The sequence below is a fragment of the Motacilla alba genome, unplaced genomic scaffold (assembly GCF_015832195.1).
Source record: "Motacilla alba alba isolate MOTALB_02 unplaced genomic scaffold, Motacilla_alba_V1.0_pri HiC_scaffold_28, whole genome shotgun sequence".
Lineage (NCBI taxonomy): Eukaryota > Metazoa > Chordata > Aves > Passeriformes > Motacillidae > Motacilla > Motacilla alba.
Window position 1 is genome coordinate 154,727 of NW_024037374.1, and position 16,101 is coordinate 170,827.

Sequence of the window (16,101 nt, forward strand, 5' to 3'; positions counted from 1 at the left end):
CCCATTTCCCCCCCATTTTCCCTTCAGTTTTCCCATTTTCCCTTGGATTTTCCCATTTTTCCTTCGGTTTTCCCATTTTTCCTTCGGTTTTCCCTTTTTTCCTTGGGATTTTCCCCGTTTCCCCATTCTTCCTGAGATTTTCCCATTTTCCCCCATTTTTTTCCCATTTTCCTACTTTTTTTCCCATTTTCCCCCCATTTTCCCTTGGATTTTCCCATTTTCCCTTGGGTTTTCCCCATTTTCCCTTGGGTTTTCCCATTTTCCCCCATTTTTTCCCATTTTTCCCGGTTTTTCCCCATTCCAGCTCCCCGTGGACGATCCCATCGTCTCTCGGGACGAGCTCATTTCCCATTTTTCCCATTTTTTCCCATTTTTCCCGGTTTTTTCCCCTGTTTTTTCCCAGCTCCCCGTGGATGATCCCATCGTCTCTCGGGACGAGCTCATTTCCCATTTTTTTCCCATTTTTCCCGTTTTTTTCCCCATTCCAGCTCCCCGTGGACGATCCCATCGTCTCTCGGGACGAGCTCATTTCCCATTTTTCCCATTTTCCCCGTTTTTTTTCCCCATTTCCCCCCATTTTTCCCATTTTTTTCCCATTTTTTTCCCATTTTTCCCATTTTTCCCGGTTTTTTCCCTGTTTTTTCCCAGCTCCCCGTGGACGATCCCATCGTCTCTCGGGACGAGCTCATTTCCCATTTTTCCCATTTTTCCCATTTTTCCCGATTTTCCCATTTTTTCCCCATTTTTCCCAGCTCCCTGTGGACGATCCCATCGTCTCTCGGGACGAGCTCATTTCCCATTTTTCCCATTTTTCCCGGTTTTTCCCCATTTTCCCCAGCTCCCTGTGGACGATCCCATCGTCTCTCGGGACGAGCTCATTTCCCATTTTTCCCATTTTTCCCATTTTTTCCCATTTTTCCCGGTTTTTTCCCGGTTTTTCCCCAGCTCCCCGTGGACGATCCCATCGTCTCTCAGGACGAGCTCATTTCCCATTTTTCCCATTTTTTCCCATTTTTCCCGGTTTTTTCCCGGTTTTTTCCCAGCTCCCCGTGGACGATCCCATCGTCTCTCGGGACGAGCTCATTTCCCATTTTTTTCCCATTTTTTTCCCGTTTTTCCCGGTTTTTCCCCATTTTTCCCAGCTCCCCGTGGACGATCCCATCGTCTCTCGGGACGAGCTCATTTCCCATTTTTCCCGTTTTTTTCCCATTTTTCCCATTTTTCCCATTTTTCCCATTTTTCCCTGTTTTTTCCCAGCTCCCCGTGGATGATCCCATCGTCTCTCGGGACGAGCTCATTTCCCATTTTTCCCATTTTCCCCGTTTCTTTCCCCATTTCCCCCCATTTTTCCCATTTTTCCCATTTTTTCCCATTTTTCCCATTTTTCCCGGTTTTTTCCCAGCTCCCCGTGGATGATCCCATCGTCTCTCGGGACGAGCTCATTTCCCATTTTTCCCATTTTTCCCATTTTTCCCCATTTCCCAGCTCCCCGTGGATGATCCCATCGTCTCTCGGGACGAGCTCATTTCCCATTTTTCCCATTTTTCCCGGTTTTTTCCCCATTTCCCAGCTCCCCGTGGACGATCCCATCGTCTCTCGGGACGAGGTCATTTTCCCGCTCACCGTCGCCCTGGACCGGCTCCCGCCCGGCACCGCCAAGGCCAAGGTGGGGACACCTGGGGACACTTGGGGACACTTGGGAACATCTGGGAACATCTGGGAACATCTGGGGACACTTTGGGGACAGTTTGGGGACACTTTGGGAACACTTTGGGGACATTTGGGGACACTTTGGGGACACTTTGGGGACACTTGGGGACATCTGGGGACACTTTGGGGACACTTTGGGGACACTTGGGGACATCTGGGGACACTTTGGGGACACCTTGGGGATACTCGGGGACATCTGGGGACACTTTGGGGACACTTTGGGGACATTTGGGGACACTTGGGAACATCTGGGAACACTTTGGGGACACTTGGGGGCATCTGGGGACACTTTGGGAACACTTTGGGGACACTTGGGGACATCTGGCGACACTTGGGGACACTTGAGGATATTTGGGGACACTGGGAATGGGATGGGGAGGGGTTTGGGGACATCTGGGGACACTTGGGGACATCTGGGGACACTTTGGGGACATTTGGGAACATCTGGGGACACTTTGGGGACATCTGGGGACACTTTGGGGGCAGTTTGGGGACACTTGGGAACACTTTGGGGACACTTTGGGGACATCTGGGGAAACTTGGGGACACTTGGGGACACTTTGGGGACATTTGGGAACACTTTGGGGACACTTGGGGACATCTGGGGAAACTTGGGGACACTTGGGGACACTTTGGGGACATTTGGGAACACTTTGGGGACACTTGGGGACATCTGGGGAAACTTGGGGACACTTTGGGGACATTTGGGAACACTTTGGGGACACTTGGGGACATCTGGGGAAACTTGGGGACACTTTGGGGACATTTGGGAACACTTTGGGGACACTTGGGGACATCTGGGGAAACTTGGGGACACTTTGGGGACATTTGGGAACACTTTGGGGACACTTGGGGGCATCTGGCGACACTTTGGGGACACTTGGGGACATCTGGGGACACTTGGGGACACTTGGGGATATTTGGGGACACTGGGAATGGGATGGGGAGGGGCCTTGGGGACATTTGGGGACATTGGGGACACCTTGGGGCCATTGAGAACGGGATGGGGAGGGACTTTGGGGACATTTGGGGACACTTGGGGACATCGAGGAATGGGAGGGGACCCTGGGAATGGGAGGGGCCTTGGGGACACTTTGGGGACACCGGGGTGGGCAGGGGACAGCGCGGTGACCTTGGGGACACTCTGGGGACACCGGGGTGGGGAGGGGACGGCGCGGTGACCTGGGGGACACTTTGGGGACACCGGGGTGGGGAGGGGACGGCGCGGTGACCTTGGGGACACTCTGGGGACACCGGGGTGGGCAGAGGACGGCGCGGTGACCTGGGGGACGCTCCGGTGACGCCGCGGTGTCCCCTCGGTGTCCCCAGATCGTGGTGACCGTGTGGCAGCGGGACACGGAGCCGCCGGAGCTGCGGGAGGGGACAGGGCCAGGGCCAGGCCAGGTGACAATGACAGGGACAGGGACAGGGACAGGGGGGTACCTGAGGCTGCTCCAGGGCCGCGCCCCCGGCCAGGTGTTCCGGCAGCAGCACGGCGCCTTCAAGGCACAAGGTGAGGTCCCCAAGTGTCCCCAAGGTGTCACCTCCCCCCCCTAGTGTCCCCAAGTGTCCCCAAGCGTCCCCTCCCCAGTGAGTGCCACCCCCAGGTGTCCCCTCAGTGCCACCCCAGGTGTTCCGGCAGCAGCACGGCGCCTTCAAGGCACAAGGTGAGGTCCCCAAGTGTCCCCAAGGTGTCCCCAAGGTGTCACCTCCCCCCTCTAGTGTCCCCAAGTGTCCCCAAAGTGTCCCCAAGCGTCCCCTCCCCAGTGAGTGCCACCCCCAGGTGTCCCCTCAGTGCCACCCCAGGTGTTCCGGCAGCAGCACGGCGCCTTCAAGGCACAAGGTGAGGTCCCCAAGTGTCCCCAAGGTGTCCCCAAGTGTCCCCTCCCCTCCTCTGCTGTCCCCAGATGTCCCATCCCCCGCAAGCACCAACAGGGATTGTCCCCAACCCCGACTTGGGGACACTTTTGGTGCCACCAAGGCGGGACAAGGACTCTTGGCCCAGCCTGGTGGCCCTGGCTGGCTGTCCCCAAGTGTCCCCAAGGCCACCTCAAGTGTCCCCAAGGCCACCCTGGTGTCCCCTGGTGTCCCAAACCCCTCAGGAACCCCCAAGGATTGTCCCCAACCCCGACTTGGGGACACTTTTGGTGCCACCAAGGTGGGACGAGGCCCCTTGGCCCGGCCCGGTGGCCCTCGATTGTTGTCCCCAAGTGTCCCCAAGTGTCCCCTGGTGTCCCCGCAGTGTCCACGCTGCTGACGGTGCTGCCACCCCCCCGTGTCCGCTGCCGCCAGGTGACCGTGTCCGGCAAGTACCTGACCGTGCTCAAAGGTGACAGCGGGGGACAGCTGGGGACATCGGGGGGTTGGGGACATTGGGGGGGGTTGGGGACATTTGGGGACATCGGGGGGTTGAAGGGTTTGGGGACATTTGGGGGCGGTTGGGGACAAAGGGGGGGACAGGGTTGGGGGGGGAAAAGGGAGGAGGGTCACCCCCAATGTCCCCGGTGTCCCCTGGATGTCCCCAGTGTCCCCAATGATGTCCCCAATGCCCTGGATGTCCCCAACTCCCTCAATCCCCCCAATGATGTCCCCACTGTCCCCAATGTCCCCAATGTCCCCAATGTCCCCAGTGCTCAATGGCTCGTCCCAGGAGGAGCTGTCCCTGTGGGACGTGCAGGTGTCCCCAATGTCCCCAATGATGTCCCCAATGTCCCCAGTGCTGAATGGCTCGTCCCAGGAGGAGCTGTCCCTGTGGGACGTGCAGGTGTCCCCAATGTCCCCAATGATGTCCCCAATGTCCCCAGTGCTGAATGGCTCGTCCCAGGAGGAGCTGTCCCTGTGGGACGTGCAGGTGTCCCCAATGTCCCCAATGTCCCCAATGATGTCCCCAATGTCCCCAGTGCTGAATGGCTCGTCCCAGGAGGAGCTGTCCCTGTGGGACGTGCAGGTGTCCCCAATGTCCCCAATGTCCCCAATGTCCCCAATGTCCCCAGTGCTGAATGGCTCGTCCCAGGAGGAGCTGTCCCTGTGGGACGTGCAGGTGTCCCCAATGTCCCCAATGATGTCCCCAATGTCCCCAGTGCTGAATGGCTCGTCCCAGGAGGAGCTGTCCCTCTGGGACGTGCAGGTGTCCCCAATGTCCCCAATGTCCCCAATGTCCCCAATGTCCCCAGTGCTGAATGGCTCGTCCCAGGAGGAGCTGTCCCTGTGGGACGTGCAGGTGTCCCCAATGTCCCCAATGATGTCCCCAATGTCCCCAGTGCTGAATGGCTCGTCCCAGGAGGAGCTGTCCCTGTGGGACGTGCAGGTGTCCCCAATGTCCCCAATGATGTCCCCAATGTCCCCAGTGCTGAATGGCTCGTCCCAGGAGGAGCTGTCCCTCTGGGACGTGCAGGTGTCCCCAATGTCCCCAATGATGTCCCCAATGTCCCCAGTGCTGAATGGCTCGTCCCAGGAGGAGCTGTCCCTGTGGGACGTGCAGGTGTCCCCAATGTCCCCAATGATGTCCCCAATGTCCCCAGTGCTGAATGGCTCGTCCCAGGAGGAGCTGTCCCTGTGGGACGTGCAGGTGTCCCCAATGTCCCCAATGATGTCCCCAATGTCCCCAGTGCTGAATGGCTCGTCCCAGGAGGAGCTGTCCCTGTGGGACGTGCAGGTGTCCCCAATGTCCCCAATGATGTCCCCAATGTCCCCAGTGCTGAATGGCTCGTCCCAGGAGGAGCTGTCCCTGTGGGACGTGCAGGTGTCCCCAATGTCCCCAATGATGTCCCCAATGTCCCCAGTGCTGAATGGCTCGTCCCAGGAGGAGCTGTCCCTGTGGGACGTGCAGGTGTCCCCAATGTCCCCAATGATGTCCCCAATGTCCCCAGTGCTGAATGGCTCGTCCCAGGAGGAGCTGTCCCTGTGGGACGTGCAGGTGTCCCCAATGTCCCCAATGATGTCCCCAATGTCCCCAGTGCTGAATGGCTCGTCCCAGGAGGAGCTGTCCCTGTGGGACGTGCAGGTGCTGCCCAATTTCAACGCCAGTTACCTGCCCGTGATGCCCGACGGCTCCGTGCTGCTCGTGGACGACGTCTGGTGAGCCCGGGGACACCTTGGGGACACTTGGGGACACCTTGGGGACGTCTTGGGGACGGTGTGGGGGTACCTTGGGGACACCTGGTACGGCTTGGGGACACCTGGAGGCACCTTGGGGACAACGCGGGGGGACCTGGGGGCATCTGGGGACACCTGGGGACACTTGGGGACACCTGGGGACACTTTGGGGACAATATGGGGGCACCTGGGAGCAATTGGGGAGACCTGGGGACACTTGGGGACAACTTGGGGGGACCTGGGGACACCTGGGGACACTTGGGGACAACGCGGGGGGACCTGGGGGCATCTGGGGACACCTGGGGACACTTGGGGACAATGTGGGAGCACCTGGGGACACTTGGGGACACCTGGGGACACTTTGGGGACAATGTGGGGGCACCTGGGAGAACTTGGGGAGACCTGGGGGCACCTGGGGACACCTGAGGACCCTGGGGATGCGACCTGTCCCGAGTGTCCCCTGAGTGTCCCCACTGTCCCCCGGCAGCCACCACTCCGGGGAGGTGCCCGTGGGGGCGTTCTGCCGCGTCCCCGGGTGCCACTCGGGGTGGCCTTGGGGACAGTGTGAGACCTTGGGGACAACGCTGTGACCTTGGGGACACTGTGGGGACCTTGGGGACACTGTGGAGACCTTGGGGACAACGCTGTGACCTTGGGGACACTGTGGGGACCTTGGGGACACTGTGAGGACCTTGGGGACAACGCTGTGACCTTGGGGACACTGTGGGGACGTTGGGGACAGTGTGAGGACCTTGAGGACAGTGTGAGGACCACGAGGACCTTGGGAATGGGAGGGAACTTTGGGGACAACGCGGGGACACCGTGCGGACCTTGGGGATGCCACCTGTCCCCTGCGTGTCCCCTGAGTGTCCCCTGAGTGTCCCCGCTGTCCCCCGGCAGCCACCACTCCGGGGAGGTGCCGGTGGGGGCGTTCTGCCGCGTCCCCGGGTGCCACTCGGGGTGGCCGTGTCCCCTGAGCGCCCTGGAGGAGCAGAACTTCCTGTTCCAGCTGCAGGCGCCCGAGCGGCCGCCCCGCGACGCCAAGGAGGTGAGGGGACACTTGGGGACACCTGGGGACACTTGGGGACAACAATCGAGGGCCACCAGGCTGGGCCAAGGGGCTTTGTTCCACCGTGGTGGCACCAAAAGTGTCCCCAAGTTGAGGTTGGGGACAGTTCTTGGGGGTGTCTGGGGGGTTTGGGACACTGGGGTGGCCTTGGGGACACTGGGAGGGCCTTGGGGACACCTGGGGACACTTGGGGACAGTGATTGAAGGCCACCACGCTGGGCCAGGGGGACTTGTCACACCATGGTGGCACCAAAAGTGTCCCCAAGTTGAGGTTGGGGACAATCCTTGGCGGTCCCTGGGGGGGTTTGGGACACCGCAGTGGCCTTGGGGACACTGGGGTGGCCTTGGGAACATGTGGGGACACTTGGGGACAACAATCGAGGGCCACCAGGCTGGGCCAGGGGGACTTGTCACACCATGGTGGCACCAAAAGTGTCCCCAAGTTGAGGTTGGGGACAGTTCTTGGGGGTGTCTGGGGGGTTTGGGACACCAGGGTGGCCTTGGGGACACTGGGAGGGCCTTGGGGACACTTGGGGACAACAATCGAGGGCCACCAGGCTGGGCCAAGGGGCTTTGTTCCACCGTGGTGGCACCAAAAGTGTCCCCAAGTTGAGGTTGGGGACAGTTCTTGGGGGTGTCTGGGGGGTTTGGGACACCGGGGTGGCCTTGGGGACACTGGGAGGGCCTTGGGGACACCTGGGGACACTTGGGGACAGTGATTGAAGGCCACCAGGCTGGGCCAGGGGGACTTGTCACACCATGGTGGCACCAAAAGTGTCCCCAAGTTGAGGTTGGGGACAATCCTTGGCGGTCCCTGGGGGGGTTTGGGACACCGCAGTGGCCTTGGGGACACTGGGGTGGCCTTGGGAACACGTGGGGACACTTGGGGACAACAATCGAGGGCCACCAGGCTGGGCCAAGGGGCTTTGTCCCACCGTGGTGGCACCAAAAGTGTCCCCAAGTTGAGTTTGGGGACAGTTCTTGAGGGTGTCTGGGGGGTCTGGGACACCGGGGTGGCCTTGGGGACACTTGGGGTGGCCTTGGGGACACTTGGGGACAACAGTCAAGGGCCACCAACCCCACCCAAGTCCCCCAAGATGCCACCAACCCCCCTTGACCGTGCTGTCTCCAGGCTTGGTGACAATCCCCGTTGTCCCTGGTGGCCTTGGGGACACTGGGGACACGGAGGCCACCGCGGGTGACACCGTGGTGACAGCGATGTCCCCAAGCAGGGCCTGGAGGTGCCGCTGGTGGCCGTGGTCCGGTGGTCGACGCCGAAGCTGCCGTTCACCAACAGCATCGTCACCCACTACCGGTGAGTGTCACCCGCTGTCACCCGCTGTCACCTCGGTGTCCCCAAGGCCTCCAGAACCTCCTGAGGTGCCACCACCTCGTTGTCACCTCGTTGTCACCTCATTGTCCTCACGTCCTCAGAAGGTTCTTTGGCTCCTTTCTGGACTTTCCCACGATGCCACCTCCATGTCCCCAGTGTCCCCATGATGTCCCCAAGCCCTTCAGACCCTCCTGGTGGCCCCTCCAAGTGCCACCACCTCCTGTCCCATCACTGTCCCCTCATTGTCCCAGTGCCACCACATCCCCAGAGCTCTCTGGGTCTTCTCTGGGGTTGTCCCCAGGATGCCACCTCAGTGTCCCCAGTGTCCCCAAGCCCTTCAGATCCTCCTGGTGGCCCCTCCAAGTGCCACCACCTCCTGTCCCATCACTGTCCCCTCATTGTCCCAGTGCCACCACATCCCCAGAGCTCTCTGGGGCTCCTTCAGTGCTGTCCCCAAGATGCAACCTCCATGTCCCCAGTGTCCCCGATGTCCCCAAGCCCCCCAGACCCTCCTGGTGGCCCCTCCAAGTGCCACCACCTCCTGTCCCATCACTGCCACCTCATTGTCCCAGTGCCACCACATCCCCAGAGCTCTCTGGGTCTTCTCTGGGGTTGTCCCCGTGATGCCACCTCAGTGTCCCCGATGTCCCCATGATGTCCCCAAGCCCTTCAGACCCTCCTGGTGGCCCCTCCAAGTGCCACCACCTCCTGTCCCATCACTGTCCCCTCATTGTCCCAGTGCCACCACATCCCCAGAGCTCTCTGGGGCTCCTTCAGTGCTGTCCCCAAGATGCCACCTCCATGTCCCCAGTGTCCCCATGATGTCCCCAAGCTCTCCAGACCTTCCCGGCTTCTTCTTCGTGTGCCACCTCCTCCTGTCCCCTCATTGTCCCAGTGCCACCACATTCCCAGAGCTCTCTGGGGTTGTCCCCGTGATGCCACCTCGATGTCCCCGATGTCCCCGACGTCCCCGATGTCCCCATGATGTCCCCAAGCTCTCCAGACCTTCCCGGCTTCTTCTTCATGTGCCACCTCCTCCTGTCCCCTCATTGTCCCAGTGCCACCACATCCCCAGACCTCTCTGGGGCTCCTTCAGTGCTGTCCCCAAGATGCCACCTCAGCGTCGCCGATGTCCCCATGATGTCCCCAAGCTCTCCAGACCTTCCCAGCTTCTTCTACGTGTGTCACCACCTCCTGTCCCCTCATTGTCCCAGTGCCACCACATCCCCAGAGCTCTCTGGGTCTTCTCTGGGGTTGTCCCCGTGATGCCACCTCGACGTCCCCGACGTCCCCGACGTCCCCGATGTCCCCTCAGGCTGCCGAGCATCCGGCTGGAGCGGCCGCGCTTCGTGATGACGGCCACCTGCGAGTCCCCGGTGGTGGCCCTGCAGCGCTTCACTGTCACCTACACCCTGCTCAACGACCTGCAGGACTTCCTGGCCGTCAGGCTGGTCTGGACACCCGAGGCCACCGCCGGTGGGGACACTGGGGACACCTGGGGACATCGGGGACATCGAGGGGATTGGGGACATCGGGGACATTGGGGACATTTGGGGACATCGGAGGGATTGGGGACATTGGGGACCTGCAGGACTTCCTGGCCGTCAGGCTGGTCTGGACACCCGAGGCCACCGCCGGTGGGGACACTGGGGACACCTGGGGACATCTGGGGACACTTGGGGACATCGAGGGGATTGGGGACATCGGGGACATTGGGGACATTTGGGGACATCGGAGGGACTGGGGACATTGGGGACGTGCAGGACTTCCTGGCCGTCAGGCTGGTCTGGACACCCGAGGCCACGGCTGGTGGGGACACTGGGGACGCTTGGGGAAACTTGGGGACATCTGGGGACACTTGGGGACATCGAGGGGATTGGGGATGTTGGGGACATTGGGGGGTTTGGGGACATTGGGGACATTGGGGACCTGCAGGACTTCCTGGCCGTCACACTGGTCTGGACACCTGAGGCCACCGCCGGTGGGGACACTGGGGACGCTTGGGGACACTTGGGGACATCGGGGACACTTGGGGACATCGAGGGGATTGGGGATGTTGGGGACATTGGGGGGTTTGGGGACATTGGGGACATTGGGGACCTGCAGGACTTCCTGGCCGTCACACTGGTCTGGACACCTGAGGCCACCGCCGGTGGGGACACTGGGGACACTTGGAGACACTTGGGGACATCGGGGACATCGGGGGGATTGGGGACATTGGGGACACTGGGGACATTGGGGACCTGCAGGACTTCCTGGCCATCAGGCTGGTCTGGACACCCGAGGCCACCACCGGTGGGGACACTTGGGGACCTCAGGGACATTTGGGGACATTGGGGACACCGGGAACACTGGGGACATTGGGGGATTGGGGACATTGGCGGGGGACCCAAAAACCCCATAAAACTCCCAAAAAAACGCTCCAAAAAAAAAAAAAAAACCTCGAAATACCCCAAAAAAGGCTCTAAAAAATCCCCAAAAATTTCAAAAAACCCCCAAAATCCCCCCAAAAATCCCCAAAAAAAACCCCAAAAGCCCCTGGAACGTTCTGGACCCGCAGGGAAGTCGCGGGGCTCGCTGGACTCCGTGGTGTGCCACACGCCGCTGACCAACCTGGGCTACTCCCGCAAGGGCAGCGCCCGCACCTTCCGCGTGGCCTTCCAGGCGCTGCGGGCCGGCCTCTTCGAGGTCAGTGCCACCCTCGGTGCCACCCGTGCCACCCTCGGTGTCACCTCTGTCACCTCTGTCACCCCAGTGCCACCCCTGAGCCCGTTACCCCCAGCGTTATCCCATTCCCAGTGTTCCCAGTATGCCCAGTATCCCCGTTCCAGGCGCTGCGGGCCAGCCTCTTTGAGGTCAGTGCCACCTGTGCCACCCTCGGTGTCACCTCTGTCACCCCAGTGCCACCCCTGTGCCCGTTATCCCCAGCGTTATCCCGTTCCCAGTGTTCCCAGTGTTCCCAGTATGCCCAGTATGCCCAGTATCCCCATTCCAGGCGCTGCGGGCCGGCCTCTTCGAGGTCAGTGCCACCCTCGGTGCCACCCGTGCCACCCTCGGTGTCACCTCTGTCACCTCTGTCACCCCAGTGCCACCCCTGTGCCTGTTATCCCTATTGTTATCCCATTCCCAGTGTTCCCAGTGTTCCCAGTATGCCCAGTATCCCCGTTCCGGGCGCTGCGGGCCAGCCTCTTCGAGGTCAGTGCCACCTGTGCCACCCTCGGTGTCACCTGTGTCACCCCTGTGCCACCAGTGCCACCCCTGTGCCCGTTATCCCCATCCTTATCCTGTTCCCAGTATGCCCAGTATGCCCAGTATGCCCAGTATCCCCCTTCCAGGCGCTGCGGGCCGGCCTCTTCGAGGTCAGTGCCACCCTCGGTGCCACCCGTGCCACCCTCGGTGTCACCTCTGTCACCCCAGTGCCACCCCTGTGCCCGTTACCCCCATCCTTATCCCGTTCCCAGTGTTCCCAGTGTTCCCAGTGTTCCCAGTATGCCCAGTATCCCCCTTCCAGGTGCTGGGGCCGGCCTCTTCGAGGTCAGTGCCACCCTCGGTGCCACCCGTGCCACCCTCGGTGTCACCTCTGTCACCTCTGTCACCCCAGTGCCACCCCTGTGCCCGTTATCCCTATTGTTATCCCATTCCCAGTGTTCCCAGTGTTCCCAGTATGCCCAGTATCCCCATTCCAGGCGCTGCGGGCCGGCCTCTTCGAGGTCAGTGCCACCCTCGGTGCCACCCTCGGTGTCACCTCTGTCACCTGTGTCACCTCTGTCACCCCAGTGCCACCCCTGTGCCCGTTATCCCCATCCTTATCCCGTTCCCAGTGTTCCCAGTATGCCCAGTATCCCCGTTCCAGTCCATTCCTGGTCACCGGTGCCACCCCAGTGCCACCAGTGCCCCCCCAGTGCCCCAAAGCTCTCTCCCAGTACATCCCAGTATCCCCAGACTCCCTCCCAGTAACTCCCAGTACATCCCAGTATCCCCAGACTCCCTCCCAGTACATCCCAGTATCCCCAGACTCCCTCCCAGTAACTCCCAGTGCCTCTGAATCCCCTCCCAGTGCCCCAAATGCCCCCCAAAGCTCCCTCCCAGTCCCTCCCAGTCCCTCCCAGTGCCTCCCAGTAACTCCCAGTTGCTCCCAGTGCCCCCCAGTCCCCCCCAGTGCCCCCAAATCCCCCCAAAGCTCCCACCCAGTGCCTCCCAGTCCTTCCCAGTCCCCCCAAATCCCAGTGGCTCCCAGTGCCCTCCCAGTCCCTCCCAGTGCCCCCCAGTGCCCCCAAAGCTCCCTCCCAGTCCCTCCCAGTGCCTCCCAGTGACTCCCAGTCCTTCCCAGTCCCCCCAAATCCCCCCCAAAGCTCCCTCCCAGTGCCTCCCACTGGCTCCCAGTGCCTCCCAGTAACTCCCAGTGCCTCCTAGTCCCTCCCAGTTCTTCCCAGTGCCCCCGAATCCCCTCCCAGTCCCCCCAAATCCCCCCCAAAGCTCCCTCCCAGTCCCTCCCAGTGGCTCCCAGTCCCCCCCAGTCCCTCCCAGTCCCCCCCAGTCCCCCCAAAGCTCCCTCCCAGTGGCTCCCAGTGCCCCCAAAGCTCCCCCCCAGTCCCTCCCAGTCCCTCCCAGTCCCTCCCAGTCCCCCCCAGTCCCCCCAGTTGCCCCCGGTGACGGGTGGCGTGGCAGCTGTCGCAGCACATGAAGCTGAAGCTGCAGTTCACGGCCAGCGTGAGCAGCGCGCCGCCCGAGGCGCGCCCGGTGTCCCGCAAGAGCAGCCCCAGCTCCCCCAGTGTCCCCAAAACTCCCTCCCAGTAACTCCCAGTATCCTCCCAGTAACTCCCAGTATCCCCAGACTCCCTCCCAGTTCTTCCCAGTGCCCCCGAATCCCCTCCCAGTGCCCCAAATCCCCCCAAAGCTCCCTCCCAGTGCCTCCAAAGCTCCCTCCCAGTGCCTCCAAAGCTCCCCCCCAGTGGCTCCCAGTCCCCCCCAGTTGCTCCCAGTCCCCCCCAGTTGCCCGCGGTGACGGGTGGCGTGGCAGCTGTCGCAGCACATGAAGCTGAAGCTGCAGTTCACGGCCAGCGTGAGCAGCGCGCCGCCCGAGGCGCGCCCGGTGTCCCGCAAGAGCAGCCCCAGCTCCCCGGCCGTGCGCGAGCTCGTGGCCGGGCTGGGCCGCTCGCAGTCCTTCTCCCACCAGCAGCCCGCCCGCAGCCACCTCATGAGGTACCGGGGACACTGGGGGCACTGGGGGGGACTGGGGGGAACTGGGAGAGGGTTTGGGGGGACTGGGGGGGACTGGGGGGCACTGGGAGGGACTGGGAGAGTGTTTTGGGGGGACTGGGAGGGACTGGGGGGCACTGGGAGAAGGTTTTGGGGGCACTGGGAGGGACTGGGAGTAATTGGGACAGCACTGGGGGGGACTGGGGAGGATTGGGAGGGACTGGGAGCAACTGGGAGGGACTGGGATGGACTGGGGGGCACTGGGAGGGACTGGGAGGGGACTGGGGGGACTGGGGGGACTGGGAGAGGGTTTTGGGGTGACTGGGAGGGACTGGGAGGGAGCTTTGAGGGGACTGGGAGGCACAAGGAGAGCACTGAGGGGGACTGGGAGAGGGTTTTGGGGGCACTGGGGGGGACTGGGAGGGGACTGGGAGGGAACTGGGGGGGCACTGGGAGCAACTGGAGGGGACTGGGAGGGACTGGGGGGCACTGGGGGGGACTGGGAGGGAAATGGAAGGGACTGGAGGGGACTGGGAGGGACTGGGGGGCACTGGGAGGGCACTGGGGGGGACTGGGAGAGGGTTTGGGGGGACTGGGAGGAACTGGGAGGGACTGGGAGGGACTGGGGGACACTGGGGGGTACTGGGAGAGCGTTTGGGGGGGACTGGGAGGGACTGGAGGGGACTGGGAAGGACTGGGAGCAACTGGGAGGGAATTGGGAGGGACTGGGAGAGGGTTTTGGGGGGACTGGGAGCAACTGGGAGGGAATTAGGAGCAACTGGGAGGGCACTGGGAGCAACTGGGGGGACTGGGGGGCACTGGGAGGGACTGGGGGAGATTGGGGGGGCACTGGGAGGGAAATGGGGGAACTGGGAGAGACTGGGAGGGACTGGGAGAGCGTTTTGGGGGTACTGGGAGGGGACTGGGGGGTACTGGGAGAGGGTTTTGGGGGGACTGTGGGGCACTGGGAGGGAACTGGGGGGGCACTGGTGGGCACTGGGAGGGACTGGGAGGAACTGGGGGGGAAGTGGGGAGACTGGGAGAGGGTTTTGGGGGGACTGGGAGGGCACTGGGGGGGACTGGGAGCAACTGGGCGGCACTGGGGGGGAACTGGGAGGGAACTGGGAAGGCACTGGGAGGGACTGGGAGAGGGTTTTGGGGGTACTGGGGGGCACTGGGAGGGACTGGGAGGGACTGGGAGCAACTGGGACAGCACTGGGAGGGGACTGGGAGAGGGTTTTGGGGGTACTGGGAGGGACTGGGAGGACACTGGGGGCACTGGGAGGGGGTTTTGGAGGTACTGGGAGGGACTGGGATGTGACAAAGGGACACTGGGGGTGACACAGGGAGGTGCCACCGCTGCCTTGGGTGACACGGGGACACTGTAGGTGACATGGGGATGCTGTAACTGACACAGGTGACACTGAGGTGACACAGGTGACACGGATGTCCCCAATGTCACCGTGCCCAGGTCCGGCAGCGTCATGGAGCGCAGGGCCATCACCCCGGGGTGACACTGGGGGTGGCACAGGGACACTGGGGCTGTTACAGGGGTGCCGTAGGTGACACACAGGTGACACTGAGGTGACACAGGTGACAGGGATGTCCCCAATGTCACTGTCCCCAGGTCCGGCAGTGTCATGGAGCGCAGGGCCATCACCCCGGGGTGACACAGGGACACTGTAGGTGACATGGGGGTGCTGTAACTGACACAGGTGACACAGGTGACACAGGTGACAGGGATGTCCCCAATGTCACTGTCCCCAGGTCCGGCAGTGTCATGGAGCGCAGGGCCATCACGCCCCCGGTGGGGTCCCCCGTGGGACGTCCCCTGTACCTGCCCGCGGGTGACAAAGCCGTGCTGGCCCTGGACAAGATCGCCAAGAGGGAGTGCAAGGTGCTGGTGGTGCCACCCGTCAAGTGACAGCGGGGACAGCGGGGGGACAGCGTGGGGACAGTGTGGGGACAGCAGGGGACAGCGGGGACAGCATGGGGACAGTGGGGGACAGTGTGGGACTGTGGGGGACAATGGGGGACAGCGTGGGGACAATGGGGGACAGTGGGGGACAGCGTGGGGACAATGGGGGACAGTGGGGACAGTGGGGGACAATGGGGACAGCGGGGACAGCGTGGGGACAGTGTGGGGACAATGGGGGACAGTGTGGGGACAGCAGGGGACAATGGGGGGACAGTGTGGGGACAGTGAGGGGACAGGCACAGCGTGGGGACAGTGTGGGACAGCGTGGGGACAATGGGGGACAGCGGGGGGACAGCAGGGACAGCGGGGGGACAGTGGGGGACAGCAGGGACAGTGGGGGGACAATGGGGACAGCGGGGACAGCGTGGGGACAGCGTGGGGACAGTGTGGGACAGTGTGGGGACAGCGGGGGACAGTGTGGGACAGCAGGGGACAATGGGGACAGCGGGGACAGCGTGGGGACAGTGTGGGGACAGCGGGGGACAATGGGGGGACAGTGTGGGACAGTGAGGGGACAGGGACAGCGTGGGGACAGTGGGGGACAGCAAGGGACAGCGCTGGGACGGCAGTGGGGTGGCACGGATGGTGCTGGGGCACTGGGGACAGCCTGGGGACACCGTGGGGACACCACTGGGACAGTGGGGATGGTGCCGGGGCACTGGGGACAGCCTGGGGACACCGTGGGGACATTGCCAGAGTGGCAGGGATGGCTCTGGG

The 16,101-nt window shown here is 62.5% G+C and overlaps 1 protein-coding gene across 1 annotated transcript; it reads left to right on the plus strand.

Moving 5' to 3' along the window:
- Positions 1–1,558: 1,558 nt before the first annotated feature.
- Positions 1,559–15,389, plus strand: TRAPPC14 (trafficking protein particle complex 14; the record flags this gene model as incomplete). The annotated part of the gene is made up of 10 exons (XM_038125974.1): positions 1,559–1,666; positions 3,040–3,223; positions 3,953–4,039; positions 5,667–5,787; positions 6,706–6,853; positions 8,107–8,189; positions 9,523–9,683; positions 10,768–10,895; positions 13,228–13,409; positions 15,174–15,389. Coding segments are annotated over 10 exons (1,359 nt in total), but the record flags the coding sequence as incomplete, so codon positions are not given.
- Between the last annotated feature and the right edge of the window lie 712 nt (positions 15,390–16,101).